The sequence below is a fragment of the Chiloscyllium plagiosum genome, unplaced genomic scaffold (assembly GCF_037043375.1).
Source record: "Chiloscyllium plagiosum isolate Xiang-an unplaced genomic scaffold, Cpla_swu_hap1 HiC_scaffold_53X, whole genome shotgun sequence".
NCBI lineage: Eukaryota > Metazoa > Chordata > Chondrichthyes > Orectolobiformes > Hemiscylliidae > Chiloscyllium > Chiloscyllium plagiosum.
Window position 1 is genome coordinate 6,893,714 of NW_028270191.1, and position 14,360 is coordinate 6,908,073.

At 45.5% G+C, this 14,360-nt stretch overlaps 1 protein-coding gene across 1 annotated transcript in view; it reads right to left on the reverse strand.

Moving 5' to 3' along the window:
- Positions 1-609: 609 nt before the first annotated feature.
- LOC122543399 (nuclear receptor subfamily 4 group A member 1-like) overlaps positions 610-14,360 on the reverse strand; it is a 59,620-nt gene continuing 45,869 nt past the window's right edge. Inside the window, exons 4-7 of the mRNA XM_043682099.2 lie at positions 9,960-10,123; positions 8,590-8,792; positions 5,232-5,410; positions 610-3,602 (exon numbers count right to left, since the gene is read on the reverse strand). Of these exons, the coding sequence (XP_043538034.1) occupies positions 3,346-3,602; positions 5,232-5,410; positions 8,590-8,792; positions 9,960-10,123 (803 nt within the window). The 3' untranslated portion in view covers positions 610-3,345. The remainder of the gene's footprint in view (positions 3,603-5,231; positions 5,411-8,589; positions 8,793-9,959; positions 10,124-14,360) is intronic.

Sequence of the window (14,360 nt, forward strand, 5' to 3'; positions counted from 1 at the left end):
TGCTGACTTTCATTAATGCTAGTGGGACTGCGTTTGGGAGGGGGAGCAGCAGGCAGTGCCTGATCGCATGTTAATGGACCCCAATATCCCCTCTGGCACTGATCCTCTGAAAGGCCCAACTCTCATACACTTAGACAACGATAAACTGCAGATGCTGAAGATCTAAAGTAACACCAGAAATTTGCTGGAGAAACTCAGCAGGTCTGGCAGCATCTGTGGAGAGAGAGAGAGAGAGAGAGAGACAGACAGACAGAGTTAACATTTCAAGTCCAGTGGCCCATCCTCAGAATGGGGTCACTGGACTTGAGACATCGAGTTTTTCTCTCTCCACAGATGCTGCCAGACTTGCTGAGTTTCTCCATCAATTGTGTGTAGCTGTCTCACATTCTGTTCATTGCTTGGGACACTGGTCAACATCCAGTGGTCCCTGACTCACCTTGGTAGCTGCCTCCTGCAGTACGTGCTTTTCATGCAACAGCGTGCCAATGTGACACTGGGCATTGCACTCAGGCAGGCAAAACCTGCTGCTGGTAGCCTTAGCTGCAAGCTTTCATTCTTCACGCACGTTATATGCGATACGCAAGAAATCCAAGGAAGCGTGGCTTTGTGCTCAATCAGGCCTTTTATTGGGATATGGACGAGACTTCATGTTTAAGAATGCGTGCTACACCAGGGAGGATGGTTCAGAGCAGTGCTAGAATAGATAAAAGCTTTTATTAGCACTAACTCCACAAGTGACCCCATGCACAATTTGTGCACAGAACAGATGTGACAATAGGAGAGATTGCTTTCAGAGAGGACAGGTTTTTTTAAACATCAAGCTAGACATCTTGACGTCATACCCTCACATTGGAAAAAATATTGGTTTAAAAATATATATTAACAATAGAAAAGTATATGCATTTTGCAACAACCTCTTACATTTTCTCCTAGATTACAAAGTCTTATTATCATAAGCAGGTGGACCTCAATAGGGAACAGCCGAAGTACCAATGTGGCATAGTGGGATCAGTGGTTACGAAAAACAGAAAATGTTGAAAATCTTCCACAGGTCAGGCAGCATCTGTGGAGAGTTAATGTTTTGGGTTCATAAGATCGGTCAGCATGGACAAGTTGGGCCGAAGGGCCTGTTTCTTTTTTGTATGACTCGATGAGATGTCACAGATGCAAAATGCAAACTTGGTTTACCACTCTGCACAGAGGTTGCCACACACATTCAGGAATTCCAGCATTTTCTGCTTTTCTTTCAGATTCTCAGCATCCAGAGGGTTTTGCTTTCACAATGTTGGGCACGCCATTTCTCCAGGATTCCCAAAGCTTCGCCATTGTGGTTCTCTCATTCTGAACCCCAACCCCTGCAGGCGCTCGCAAATATGGTCCGCATTAAAAGCCTGGTTGAAGTCTAAAAGTGCGGCTATAACTTTATACTTGAGCTGCCCCATTGTAAAGGTCCGAATCCCGAAGCAGAAGAGACCAGTTTTGCAAACCTAGAAGCAAGCCTTAAAAGTGTACACATGAGGGTTCAATACCATGACGACACATTGTGCATTGAATTCGACCATTTCCTGGAAACATCAGAATCAAACACCTTCTGTACAATAATGAGTGGTAAGGCACTGTCAACATAGTCTGAGTTTTTTTTAAACCAATATAAAATATACACATTTTCATTCTGGCATCAGACGTGTTAAGTACTACAATTTATTCAGTGCTCCTTGTTTGAGATTAAAGCATGTTATTCCCAGTCATAATACTCTCACTATACGATAAAATCAGACAATTATTCCCTGCCACGACAGTACAATACATCTCTTTCACCCTTGCTCCCTCACAAGGTCAACCAGTCAATAGACCAATTGATTTGAACCTTTTGTCATATGGGTGACCATTAACTGAAGCCAGGAATAACCGCTTGAAAACGTTTACAGTCCATTTAAGGAACCAAAGAACTCATTGGTGGATGTGACCAATATGGGTTTCTGCGATAGCTAAGGAGCCAACTAATAGCAAGATTAATAAAAGGAATCGTAGACCACACTCTCCATCTCAACTGCCATTGCCACCATCTCTGCCTGCCCCAATCTACCCTCCAACTCAACCCATAAAGTGCCTGTTTCCATTGGGACAAGTGGCTTTGCTCTCTCATGCACAAGTCTCAGAACCCTTCCTTGAGGGGTTACTACAAACTGAAATTGATCCACTCTTAGTTCCAGGATTACATTTTTTTTCATTCACAGGACTTGAGCATTGCTGGCTGGGCCCAGCATTTACTGCCCATCCCTAACTGCCCCTTGAGAAGGTGGTCGTGAGCTGCCTTCTTGAACCACTGCAGTCCATAGGGTGCAGGTACACCCACAATGCTGTTAGAGAAGGAAAACATATCTTAACAAGACAAATAACCTTTTTAACACACCCAAGCTAGTACCATTAAATTGTGTCATGTTGCATGAGTGTAGTCTTCATAACTGGAAGTGTCACAGCTTCCAGTCAGGGCTGTGTGCTTCTTCAGTACTGCCTTATTTTTTTTATTTTTGCTAAACCTTGGTGTCAAATATTCATGCAGAATACATTTGTGACATTGTTCAAGGTTTAGTCTGTCACACTTCAGGCTTCTCAGTCCTGACTGTCCAGGTCTGGCCTTGAAAGAACCTTTTGAAGATTGACTTATCACACTGTTCACAAATGTTGTCCTTTCAAAATCCATCTCAGATAGCTTTACTCTTTCCAAAGATGACTGGGTTGCACACGGTATTCCTACATCTGACATATTATTACAAATCCAGCCAGACAGATAAAGAACATATCCATTTTCTTAGATAAATGATGGCTGAAATAAGCTCAGTCTTGACTTTTCCCATTTGGCCCAAAGACCATGTTCCTTGACTCTCATTTGTGATTCTTTAGCTGTGATAGATGACTATAATTGAGAGTGTACAACACAGAAATGGCATCACATTGCATTCATTCTTAAGTTTAGGATTTAGGGCCATGACATATGGGACAGAGGGAGAGAATGTCTCTAACCAGTGCTATTATCTTCTCTGAGAATATCTGATCTCCCAAGTTTGTGAAAGCTCAGAGAAGCTGTATGGTTAGATTGCTTTGTAGAAACTGCAATGTAGCAAAGGGACATTTTTTTCTCCAACAATCTGTAATGCTGAATAAAATAAAAACAGCATGTTTGAAAAACAGCAAACCCAATTAGCGCATAGCGTATTTGTCCATTTCCTGAAGCCATCCAATTTTGGAACGGGTTCCAGTGTAAGTTGAACTCCCTGCTCATACTGCAACATCAAAGATGATGGCTGGGGTCCAGTTCAACAGTTATACAGCTTGGCAGCTTCTCTAGAAAGGCAACGTGTCCAAGAATAGCTTATCGACAATGGCAGGTGGAGGAACCAGGTCAGCGAGTTTCAGGTAAAAAATGCGTTGCAGTCCTTGTGTACAGAGTGTGCACAGTTCTGGCAGCTTGCCCAGAAGCTTGGATAAGTAGTTTGGCCGCATCTGCTCACCTGCACTGGATGTGACATGGTCTTTCAGGCACGTTATTATCTTGGTCTGCAGGTCTTCGACCTTCTTGGGTTCTTTTAAGCCGTGCCGGTCTGAAACATCGTAAAAACCACCACAAGCCCATGAAACTAGTTTACAGAAATGGATGAATAAACAATAAAGCAAAACTTTACAACTCAAGGATCATGTGAACAACTATCAACCACTTGGAGGAAAATCCCCCCACGCTCACATGACGATAGATTATTTTTATTTCAATCTAAAGATAGAGGGCAGACTGAGAAGCAGTTTTTTTGCTAGGATCCCTGCACACCACCCACTCTCTCAGGCACCCCCCACACACCCCCTCCCCGCCCTGCTTCACCAGGGAGGATCTTGGGTACAAATGCCCCCTAGGCTGTCCCATAGTTCTCTAATTCCAAGAGGAAGCGGTCTGAGGGGCCTGTGCCCATAATTGGAGAGGAGTACTGGGCCAAGGGAAACAGAAAATGCTCAATAGATTTAAAGAGGAAAGATAACTAAAGAGTACTGGTATTGTATTTACCCTGAATTCTTTTTGGTGACATAATTTAAGAGAACCGTGTTGATAAATCAGGGGCACACATACTGGTATCGTATTGGCCAGCCATGGTTGAAGGACTCCCCAGACTTCCTGGTTTAGAGCCAAAATTTCCCTGTATGCTACTTCAGGCACTCTGAAAGTTTGTCTTCGAGGGAGGTGGCTGCATAGGCAAACTGAGTGCAAGAGCCAGGAGTAGTTACAACATGCAATGGAGCTGCTGTGGATAAGAGGTGAATGACTCCAAGCAATTTGTGGTTACGATCAAACCGAGGTCATTGCTCAAACTGAACTGCTGCCTCATTTCACATTTCAGCTGCTTTATAAAATTTTATCCTGTGGAGTTTGAGAACCTTGTCCAGGTTGTATAATAAGGTCCAACAATTATCAGGCTTATTATTCAAAACATTTAGTTTACAATATCAAGAAAGTACTACAGGACAACTTGATGGAGTGAAAGCTGATTATTTCTTTATTTAATTGATGCAAATCCCTGGAGTCAGTTGTGAGCCTCATCATTTGCTGAGCTGAAGGTGATTCGTTCCTGACTTACTTTGTGAACGGGATTTCCCTCAATACTGTGCAGCATTGTCTGTGTCTCTCCGCAAGTGCAGAAGGTTGTTTGTAGTGAGGCCTCAATAATGGACATAGGCTGCACAGGGGCCCTGGCTTATTCTGAACCTCTGTAGCAAGGACCACGCTCACCGTGGGGGTGCAAAAACCTGCCATTACAGATCTGTCACACAAAACTTGTTCGCGACTTCCCTTGCTTCTCATGCCTGGATCGCAAAGGTAGATCGTGTTCAGGAAGCATGCTCCATACAGAGCTGTGTAGTGGTAAGTGAGATACAGCATAGATGATTTCAACTAGTTTATGCAATTTCATTGTAGTCAGAAGAGAGAAGAAGTGATGTTTGCAAAGACAGGAAGCCAGGGGAGGTGCATGCTGAGCAGAGAGGTGTCTATTATGATGTGTCTATTGCTCTTGCTGAAGGCGAACGATATATTTGAGTCAAAAACCAGAGACCCTTGACAATGATGCCTCTTTAAAGGGAGAACAGGCAGGGAAAGTGTTTCTGGGTGGCAGCTTGCTCAGGATAAGGGACACCACAGTTAGAAGAAGGCCCTCACCGGGAAAGTCTGAACGAAAGGACAAACTCACCTGTTATGACAACCAACGCTGCAAGGCAGGCGAAGCTGGACACATCGATCTTCATCCGCTGCAGGGTGCCGGAGAAGTCAATGATAGAGTCAATCCATTCGCCAAAGCCGCGCACACATTGCTGACGGTGGAGGACGATGCCACTGCAGAAGATCAGCTTGCCTTCGTCAGGGCTGGACCTGCAAGTAACATGTAAACACAACCTCTCACTATTCAAGCCAATCAATCTTCCTGTCAGTCTTGGACTAACAGAAAGGGGGAACAAAAATCAAATAAATCGGTTACTCCACTTAAACACAGAATTCATTGCACACTGACAGACGTTTACTATCCGCACAACAAAGGCACGATGTTTATTCCCCCATAATTTCTAGGACTATTCCATTGAGGATATTGCGACTGAGTGCCACTTCTGCTTTGAGCAGCTCTTCGACCAGGACTGACCAGATTGGAATTGTTGGTACAAAAGAGTGGAGGAACACACTTCCCATTCTTGATGGTTATCCACGTGTGTATACATGTCAGTTTGAGGGCAGGATTGCAACCAGCTTTAATAACGTCTCCAATCAGGTGGCCCACAAACACATGACCTGGACATTATTGCATCACAGTATATGGAAGCTGTGCATAAACTGCTTGCTCTTCCGACATGGAAACTGGAATGACACTCCTTGTGTATGAAGCAATTTGGGATGTCCTGTGGTTATGAAAGGGGCTACATAAATGCAAATTCTTTCTTTAACACTAAGAAGGACTAGGAAGAACAGGGATAGTTAAACTGCATGGTGGCTCAGTGGTTAGCACTGCTGCCTCACAGCAGCAGGGACTCAGGTTTGATTCCAGCTTCGGGCTACTGTCTGTGTTAAGTTTGCACATTCTCTGTGGGTTTCCTCCCACAGTCCAAAAACGTGCAGGTTAGGGTGGATTGGCTGTGCTAAATTGCCCATAGTGTTCACAGATGTGCAGGCTAGGTGCATTAGCAATGGGAAATGCAAGGTTTCAGGAAGACAGTAGGGAGTAGGTCTGGTGGGATGCTCTTTAGAAGGTCAGTATGGCCTGTTTCTACACTGTAGGGATTTTATGCCATCACCATGGGCCTGTGCACCATACACACCAATGTAAAAGACAATGTTTGTACTGAGTTGGCATTGGCAAGGATCTGATGGGCATTTGGTCAGAGTATTCAGTGGAGGGGTTGGGAGGTCATGTTGCAGCTATACAGGATATTGGTTAGGCCGCTTTTGGAATACTGTGTGCAATTCTGGTCTTCCTGCTTTAGGAAGAATGTTGTGAAAACTGAAAGGGTTCAGAAAAGATTTACAAGGATGTTGCCAGGGTTAGAAGGTTTGAGCTATAGGGAGAGGCTGAATAGGCTGGGACTGTTATCCCTGAAGAGTCGGAGGCTGAGGGGTGACCTTATAGAGGTTTATAAAATTATGAGGGGCATGGATAGGGTAAATAGACAAAGTCTTTTCTCTGGGGTGGGGGAGTCCAGAACTAAAAGGGCACAGGTTTAAGGGGAGAGGGGAAAGATTTAAAAGGGACCGAAGAGGTAACTTTTTCATGCAGAAAGTGGTACGTGTATGGAATGACCTGCCAGAGGAAGTGGTGAAGGCTGGTAGAATTACAGCATTTAAAAGGCATCTGGGTGGGTATGTGAATAGGAAGGGTTTAGAGGGATATGGGTTGGGTGCTGGCAGTGGGACCAGATTAGGTTGGGATATCTGATCGGCATGGACGAGTTGGCCACTTCTCAGCCCATTTGCCCATTTGATCAAGATCCTGTTGTAATCTGAGGTAATCTTCTTCATGGTCCACACGGTCCTCCAATTTTGGTGTCATCTGCAAACTTACTAACGATACCTCTTATATGGAAACAGGTCCCTTATAAGGTCCATACACCCCACCAGCCCATTCCCAGCACCTTCCCCTGCCACCGCAAGAAGTGCAAAACCTGCGCCCACACCACTCCCCTCACCCAAGGCCCCAAAGGATCCTTCCACATCCAACAGAAATTTACCTGTACCTCCACTAATGTCATCTATTGTATCTGTTGCACCCGCATGGTCTCCTCTACATCAGGGAGACGGGATGCCAACTTGCGGATCATTTCAGAGAACATCTCTGGGACACCCGCACCCACCAACCTCACTGCCCAGTGGCTGAACAGTTCAACTCCCCCTCCCACTCCATCAAGGACATGCAGGTCTTGGGCCTCCTCCATCGCCAGACCATTACCACCCAACGCCTGGAGGATGAACGCCTCATTCCGCCTTGGGACCCTGGAACCACACGGGATTAATGTGGATTTCAACAGGTTCCTTATCTTCCCCTCCCTCCCACTTTATCCCAGTCCCAAGCCTCCAACTCGGCACCACTCTCCTGACCTGTCCATCACTTTTCCCATCTATCTGCTCCACCTCCTCTCCAACCTATCACCTTCCCCACCTTCATCTACCTATCACTTTCCCAGCTACCTTCCCCCCAGCCCCTCAACCTCCTCTCCCATTTATCCCTCAGCCCCCATGGCCCATAAGCCTCATTCCTGATGAAGGGCTTATGCCTGAAGCGTCAATTCTCCTGCTCCTCGGATGCTGCCTGACCGGCTGTGCTCTTCCAGCACCACACACTCGACTCTGATCTCCAGCATCTGCAGTCCTCACTTTCTCCTAGACCCTTCAGTCCAACCAGTCCCTGCCGACTGTAATCCCAAACTAAAGTAGTCCCACCTGCCTGCGCCTCACTCATATCGCTCCAAACCTTTCCTATTCCTGCACTTATCCAAATGTCTTTTAAACATTGTAACTGTACCCGCATCCACCACTTCCTCAGGAAGTTCATTCCATCCATGAACCACTCTCTGTATAAAAAAATTGCCCCTAATATCTTTTTAAAATCTTTCTCCCCTCACCTTAAAAATATGCCCCCTAGTATTGAAATCCCTCACCCTGACACCTACCATTAACTCGATCTATATCCCTCATGATTCTATAACCTTTATGAAGTCACCGCTCAACCTCCCATGCTCCAGGGAAAGAAGTCCCAACCCTGTCCAGGCTCTCCTAATAACTTAAACCCTCAGTTCCCAGCAAAATCCTGGTAAATCTCTTCTGAACCCTCTCCAGCTTAATAATATCCTTCCCATATCATGGCGACCAGAACTGGACACAGTATTCCAGAACAGGCCTCATCAATTTCCTGTACAACCACAACATGACGTCCCAACTCCTATACTGAAAGGTCTGAGCAATGAAGGCAAGCATGCTGAACACCTTCTTAACCACCCTGTCTGTATACAAAGAAAAGAATGGAGGCAGTGAGGTCCTTCCAGATGGGGCTATTGTGTTCCCATACTGACCTATAGGCTAACCGGAGGATGAAGAGCTCGAGGAAAGCAGATTCCAGTAGTAGATCCTGATCTTCCTTAGGCAAACCATTGAATCCCGGAATCTTCTCCGCCCACTTGCGTATCATTTCCATCGAACCAGCCAACAACTCGTAAAACTGTCGGATATCTCCAGCCTCGTCTTCCTGTGGCTGATAAACGCTGGATTCCTGGAACTGTAGCAGACATTGTCATTCAATGGGAGAACATTTCTGCTGAAGAGAACAACTATTTTCTTTTATAACTGGCAAACAAAAGTACGGAATGTTGGCTTAGTTTAGAGTGAGATTTCTCTGCAAAGCATACGATTGACCACCATCAATCAAGCATTTGACTTGTACAAATCTATCTGACATTTCGGGCTTTGTATGTTGATTGGCATTCTATTATTAGACAGAGAATGCATGCTGCTTTCGGATCATATTTACTCCAGGCTTGGATGGGCAACACAGAAGTGACCGCTCAAATAATTTCTGAAGACAAATTGCACGCTTGCACAAGTAAAGTTGGCGCCAGGCTTTTTTTTTCCCTTTTCGCGCAGAGCCACACATTTGCTGCCTTTCGATTCTTTGCGCCCTTCCAGATGATTATTTGTTGAGGTGAATGTGATTGACATATTCACCTCAAATGAATATGTATTAATTTGGAGTAGAACTGCAGGTAAGCAAACGGCCTCCTGGCTGGCGGGGTGGGAGAGGGGAAGAGTTATGGGCTTTTTTTAAGGAAAGGGACATTTTAAGTCAATTCACCATATCACCTTCCCATTGCCACTTATAACCTTCCAAATAAGCAACCACACACACGCAAAAAACAAATGACACATGTCGGACCATCATTTCCATTTTAAGACGCAACTCAACACTGTTGACGGGTGATAGAGCAAAAGAGGCCTGAAATTGTAAGTCATGATTTGGAGATGCCGGTGTTGGACTGGGTGTACACAGTTCAAAATCACACAACACCGGGTTATAGTCCAACAGGTTCATTTGGAAGCACTAGCTTTCAGAGCGCTGCCCCTTCATCATGTGGTTGTAAGTTTAGCATTCGTGCTGTGGCTCAATATAAATAACCAATGTTGTCGTTGCTGTCGCCCATGGGCCCTGACATGCCCTTGGCAGGGTTTTCCTGGCTGAGTGGCCTGATGCCGACAGCTCACTGGTTCGATGAGGCCTGGGCCTACGTGTTGCATGCACGTAGAGAGTCAAACATTGGGCCTGATGATTGGCAAATAAGTCAGAAGAATTTCACTGGATTTGCAAATGGGTTTAAATGCTGCCTCCTCCTCCCCAACACAAACAGTTTCCTTTTTAAACCCCTCAACTGTTTTGCCGTCTCATATTTACCTTGGAATAATCTAGATTAGACATGATTGGGTTGGAATCAATATGTGCCCTGACCAGCGCTGTGATGAGACTAACTGGAACATTTGAAGGCGTGGCTTCTTGAACACTCTTTGGTTTGGATGGAAGTCGACCTCTGCGACCTTTCAGGCTGTCTGTGCGGACCACTGGAAGATTAAAAAAAAGTTAGAGTTTCTTTTAAGCCTCTTGGGCCTCTTGCCATTGGAGCTAGCGGTTGCAAAATAAAAAGCTAAAGGAGAAATTTTGAGAGTTTGTGCAAGTGTGCCTACTTCCAGTGCCTCATCAAGTTCCTCATGCACATAAAGTGCTGTTAGACAGTTGCACACAGACTTGAGGTGAGCCTATTTCTTTTCTTTATTAAGGCCTTTTGGTAATAAGCAATTCTTTGGTTTCATTTTCTGCGCTGGGTGCATTTGTTACATCCAATAATAAAGGCTGCTGCAAGAGCAACAGAGAAGTGCTGGGAAGAGATTACCTGCTAATAATCTGCTCCTTCAACAGCTCCGGTGTTTGCTCTCTCTCCTAGACTGACCCTCAACCTGGACTTTGAAATCTGACTCCAAACAGTTCAACTCCATCTCTATGTCACCTCTCCATCTATTTCTGACCAGGACAGGTCTCTCCTCATGTTCTCTGTCTCGATATTACCCAGTGTCTGTTCACATGCACTTCCTGGTAATGTTCCAGACCTGAATCTGTTACAACCATCTCTCTTTGTAACTTTTGATCCTTTATGGCCCTATCTTTTGCCCATACATGCCAACTTTTCATTTCTCCACCTTGTCCATGCTGCCTCACAATCTCCTTATCACAACTCCTTTGCCTTCCAGCTCACTGCTGCGCAGGGCTTGAATCTGCTCTGCACAAACCCATAGCTTCCCCGTATCCCCTCACAAGACTCAGCAAAGGGGTACGCCAATTGTCTGAGCCTCCTTACTTGCTGACTTTCACAAGGCCACGAATAGGAGGAGATGGCCATTCAGCCCCTCAGGCCTGCTCTACCATTCAATCCAATCATGCTTCTGCCTTAACATCACTTTTGCACCTACGTATCCCCTGAGAGGCCAAAAATGAGTTTATCCCAGTCTTAAATGATGGATCATCCACATCCCTCTGCAGTAGAGAATTCTAATAATTCACACCTCACTCTGAGTGAAGAAATCTCCTGATCTCAGCCCGAAATGATCATCCCCTTACCCTGAAACTGTACCCGCTCCCATTGTGTTCGAGATTCTCCAGCCAGGGGGAAACAACCTCTCAGTATCAACCCCATCAAGACTCTTCAAACTCAAATCTGTCTCATTCTGCTAAACTCCAGAGAATGTCAACCCAATTTAATCAGTCTCTCATCATAGGACAACCCTCTTATCTCAAGGATTGATCAATTGAATCTTCGCTGTCCCACCTCTGATACAAAAGTATACCTCTGTCAATCTGGAGACCAAATCTACATCACACCATTCCAGATGTGGTCTCAGCAAAGCCCCATGTAATAAAAGTAAACCTTCTTGTGCTCCAGACCCCTTCGACGAAGACCAACATGCAATTTGACTTCCAAATTGCTTGTTGTAACTCCAGGCTTCCTTTCTCAACACTCAAGGAGGGTAAACCTCAAAAACTCATCCCCATGCATCCTACTCACCATTACTCCCGCGCCCCCGCTCACTCACCCACCCCCACCACTGCCAATGGACTGACAACCACTGTGCCTCTCTGCAGTTCCCTTCACCCAAACATTCAATCAGGTTTGCCCCCCTGCTACAGGAATGAAATGACTCCAATCAAAATCTTGCTTGCAGCCACTGACATCTTCCTCCGACACCCTTTCATCACCTGGTCTAAATAAGTGTTGTTGTTTGATTCCATTTTTACTCGTCCTTTCAGAGCCACAGCATCGCCAACAATGCTTTCTCCTTCTGCCCCATTCCAACATAAGGAGGCCATTCAGCTCATTGAGCCTGCCTTGCTGCGGCAGAATTCGATCACGGCTGATCTGTATCTTAACTCCATTTGAACTGCCTTGGTTCCCTATTCCCTCATACCTCATCAAACAAAGATCTACCAATCTCAGTTTTGACATTTTCAATAACTCCCAGCTGTAACAGCTTCTTCAGGGGGGTCAGGGAGGAAACGACTTTCAGATTTCGAACCAACAATTATGTGACAAAGGTGCTTCCTGACATCAGCCCTGAATGGCCTGGTTGAAATTTTAAGATCATGACCCCTTGTGCTGGACTCTCCCAGCAGCAGAAACCAGTTTCTCTCTATCTACCCTACCACCTCCTTTGATCACATTAAACATCTCAATTTGATCTTAATTTTCAATACTCAAGCAAGAACAATAACATGTCCACCTAACTGTCCTCATAACTGAATTCTCTTAGTTCCAGTATCATTCTGATGAATCTGCCATGACCCACTGCAAGATCCATATATCATTCCTAAGGTGCAGTGCCCAGACCTAAAGCAATATTTGCACTAGGGCCTTCTGGGAGGTTTGACAATCTATCGTACAACTCCCACCCCTTTGTACTCCCAATGTCTTGAGCTATATCCTTGTCCACACCTACCGTCCCCTCCACACCAGTTCCTCACCCATAAGCTGCTGTTTGACAAATATACAGGTTCAGTGTCTGCACATGCTTAACTCTATTCCCCCACTCCTCGCCCTGAACCCTCTGCATTGTCAATGCTGAACGAGCTGTGACATCTCCAGTCCAAAGCTCTCCAACCTTGTGTTCTGATCTCTCTATGGCCTCATCCCAGGCTATCTGTATAACTTCCTCCAGCCCCACAGCTTTCTGAAATCTCTGGATTTGTCCAACTCTAGCCTCCTGTGCATTGTACTTATCTCATCACTGCCGCAAGATTGGAGAGACTCAAAACTCTGGAACTGCCAACTTCATTATATGATATAGATTCAGCCCCAATTCAGTCAGGTTTGCGTCATTGCCTGCATATAGGATGCACTGGACTGCACTCAGGCAGAATCATTACTTTCTGGATATCCAAATGCTACAACAGCACCTTCGTGGATTCTGCATAGTTCCAAAGGAGCTCCTCACACACGTTACAGCCACCATGTGCTCTACGATAGATTGAAGGCCAATATCAGCCACTAGCATGGCTGCAGCTCCTGTGTGTAGGAGACAAGGCAAGATAAAGGTGGAGGGAGTGAATTTAGAGGGCAAAATAATCAGAGCAGAGACGCTTGCGGGGTTGAAATATTGTATCACGTTTCAACCGTGGAGGGCTCCCTTCTACCAGACAGAATTGGCTGCTTAACACGCAGATATTGCCAAGTGTCACAAGGGAAACTAACAAGACTGTGGAAGTTGCTCAAAAGCAGAATTGAATCATGTAAGCCTGAGGAAACATCAGCAATGGAGTAGCCCAACCAGGGAAATCAAACCAATGCATCAGGCTGTCGCCAACAAATTTGTCTCTGGAGGTCCTGACAAATGAACAGTGCAAATTTCACTTGCTCACCTATCTTAGCTTCTTAGCATCTTTGCTGTAGGCTGCACGTTCAATCCAAAATGATTTTCTGAAGATTGCCGAGCCAAAAACAAACCCTCTGACGCCAATATTTCAAGAAAATGTTTTTATTCCAGCAGATGTGAAAACTGTGCCCAATGCACAGTGACTCACACCGAATGCAAGGCCATGCTGGGTTGCTGCAAGATATCCTCACAGGCCCGGCTCTCACTCACTCAATGTAACTGAAAGACAAAAAGTCCTACAAAAGGTCCTTTCCTGCTGGAAACACTTGCCATGTATGTGGGCAGCTGTGTGGGGCTGCTTGTTGTCAGTGTGGATCTTTCTTTGCCCAGAGGTGCATGATGGCAAGGATTTGGCACAGCTGAGACACCATGTGCTTCAGTTTTGCCACCTGTGTGCGATAAAAATGCCAATGCTAAAAATGCTAATCCCTGTGGGATCTGGATTGCTATGCATTGCCTTAGCATCTCACAAGCATGTGGATGCAAGCCTTTATTCAAGCTGAACGAGTAAAAGCTTCTGTAAGAGATACTCTAAGCGTCTCTGTGATCAAAGTCACTCCTCACAGACAACCACTGATGTTGCTACTCAGTGGCTGTCTGCAGAATAGATAGCTGTCTCTCCATGGCAGTGTCTAAATGAGCCCTCAAAACCATGGTGCTACCAGGGCCAGCTTCCACTGTGCTTCACAAGGAGATAAGCAGTTCACATGCAGTTCCTGGTTGTGCAAAATCCTCCACTGGTAAGCCCATGCTGTAGAAGTAAAACTGCAAAGCAAAGCAAGGATTTGTAATCTGCCCCCAGTGGACCGCAACTCACTCGATGCCTCCTCAACCTCACTAAACATCTTCTGACATGTGTGGGCTGATGCTTGGTTCAAGT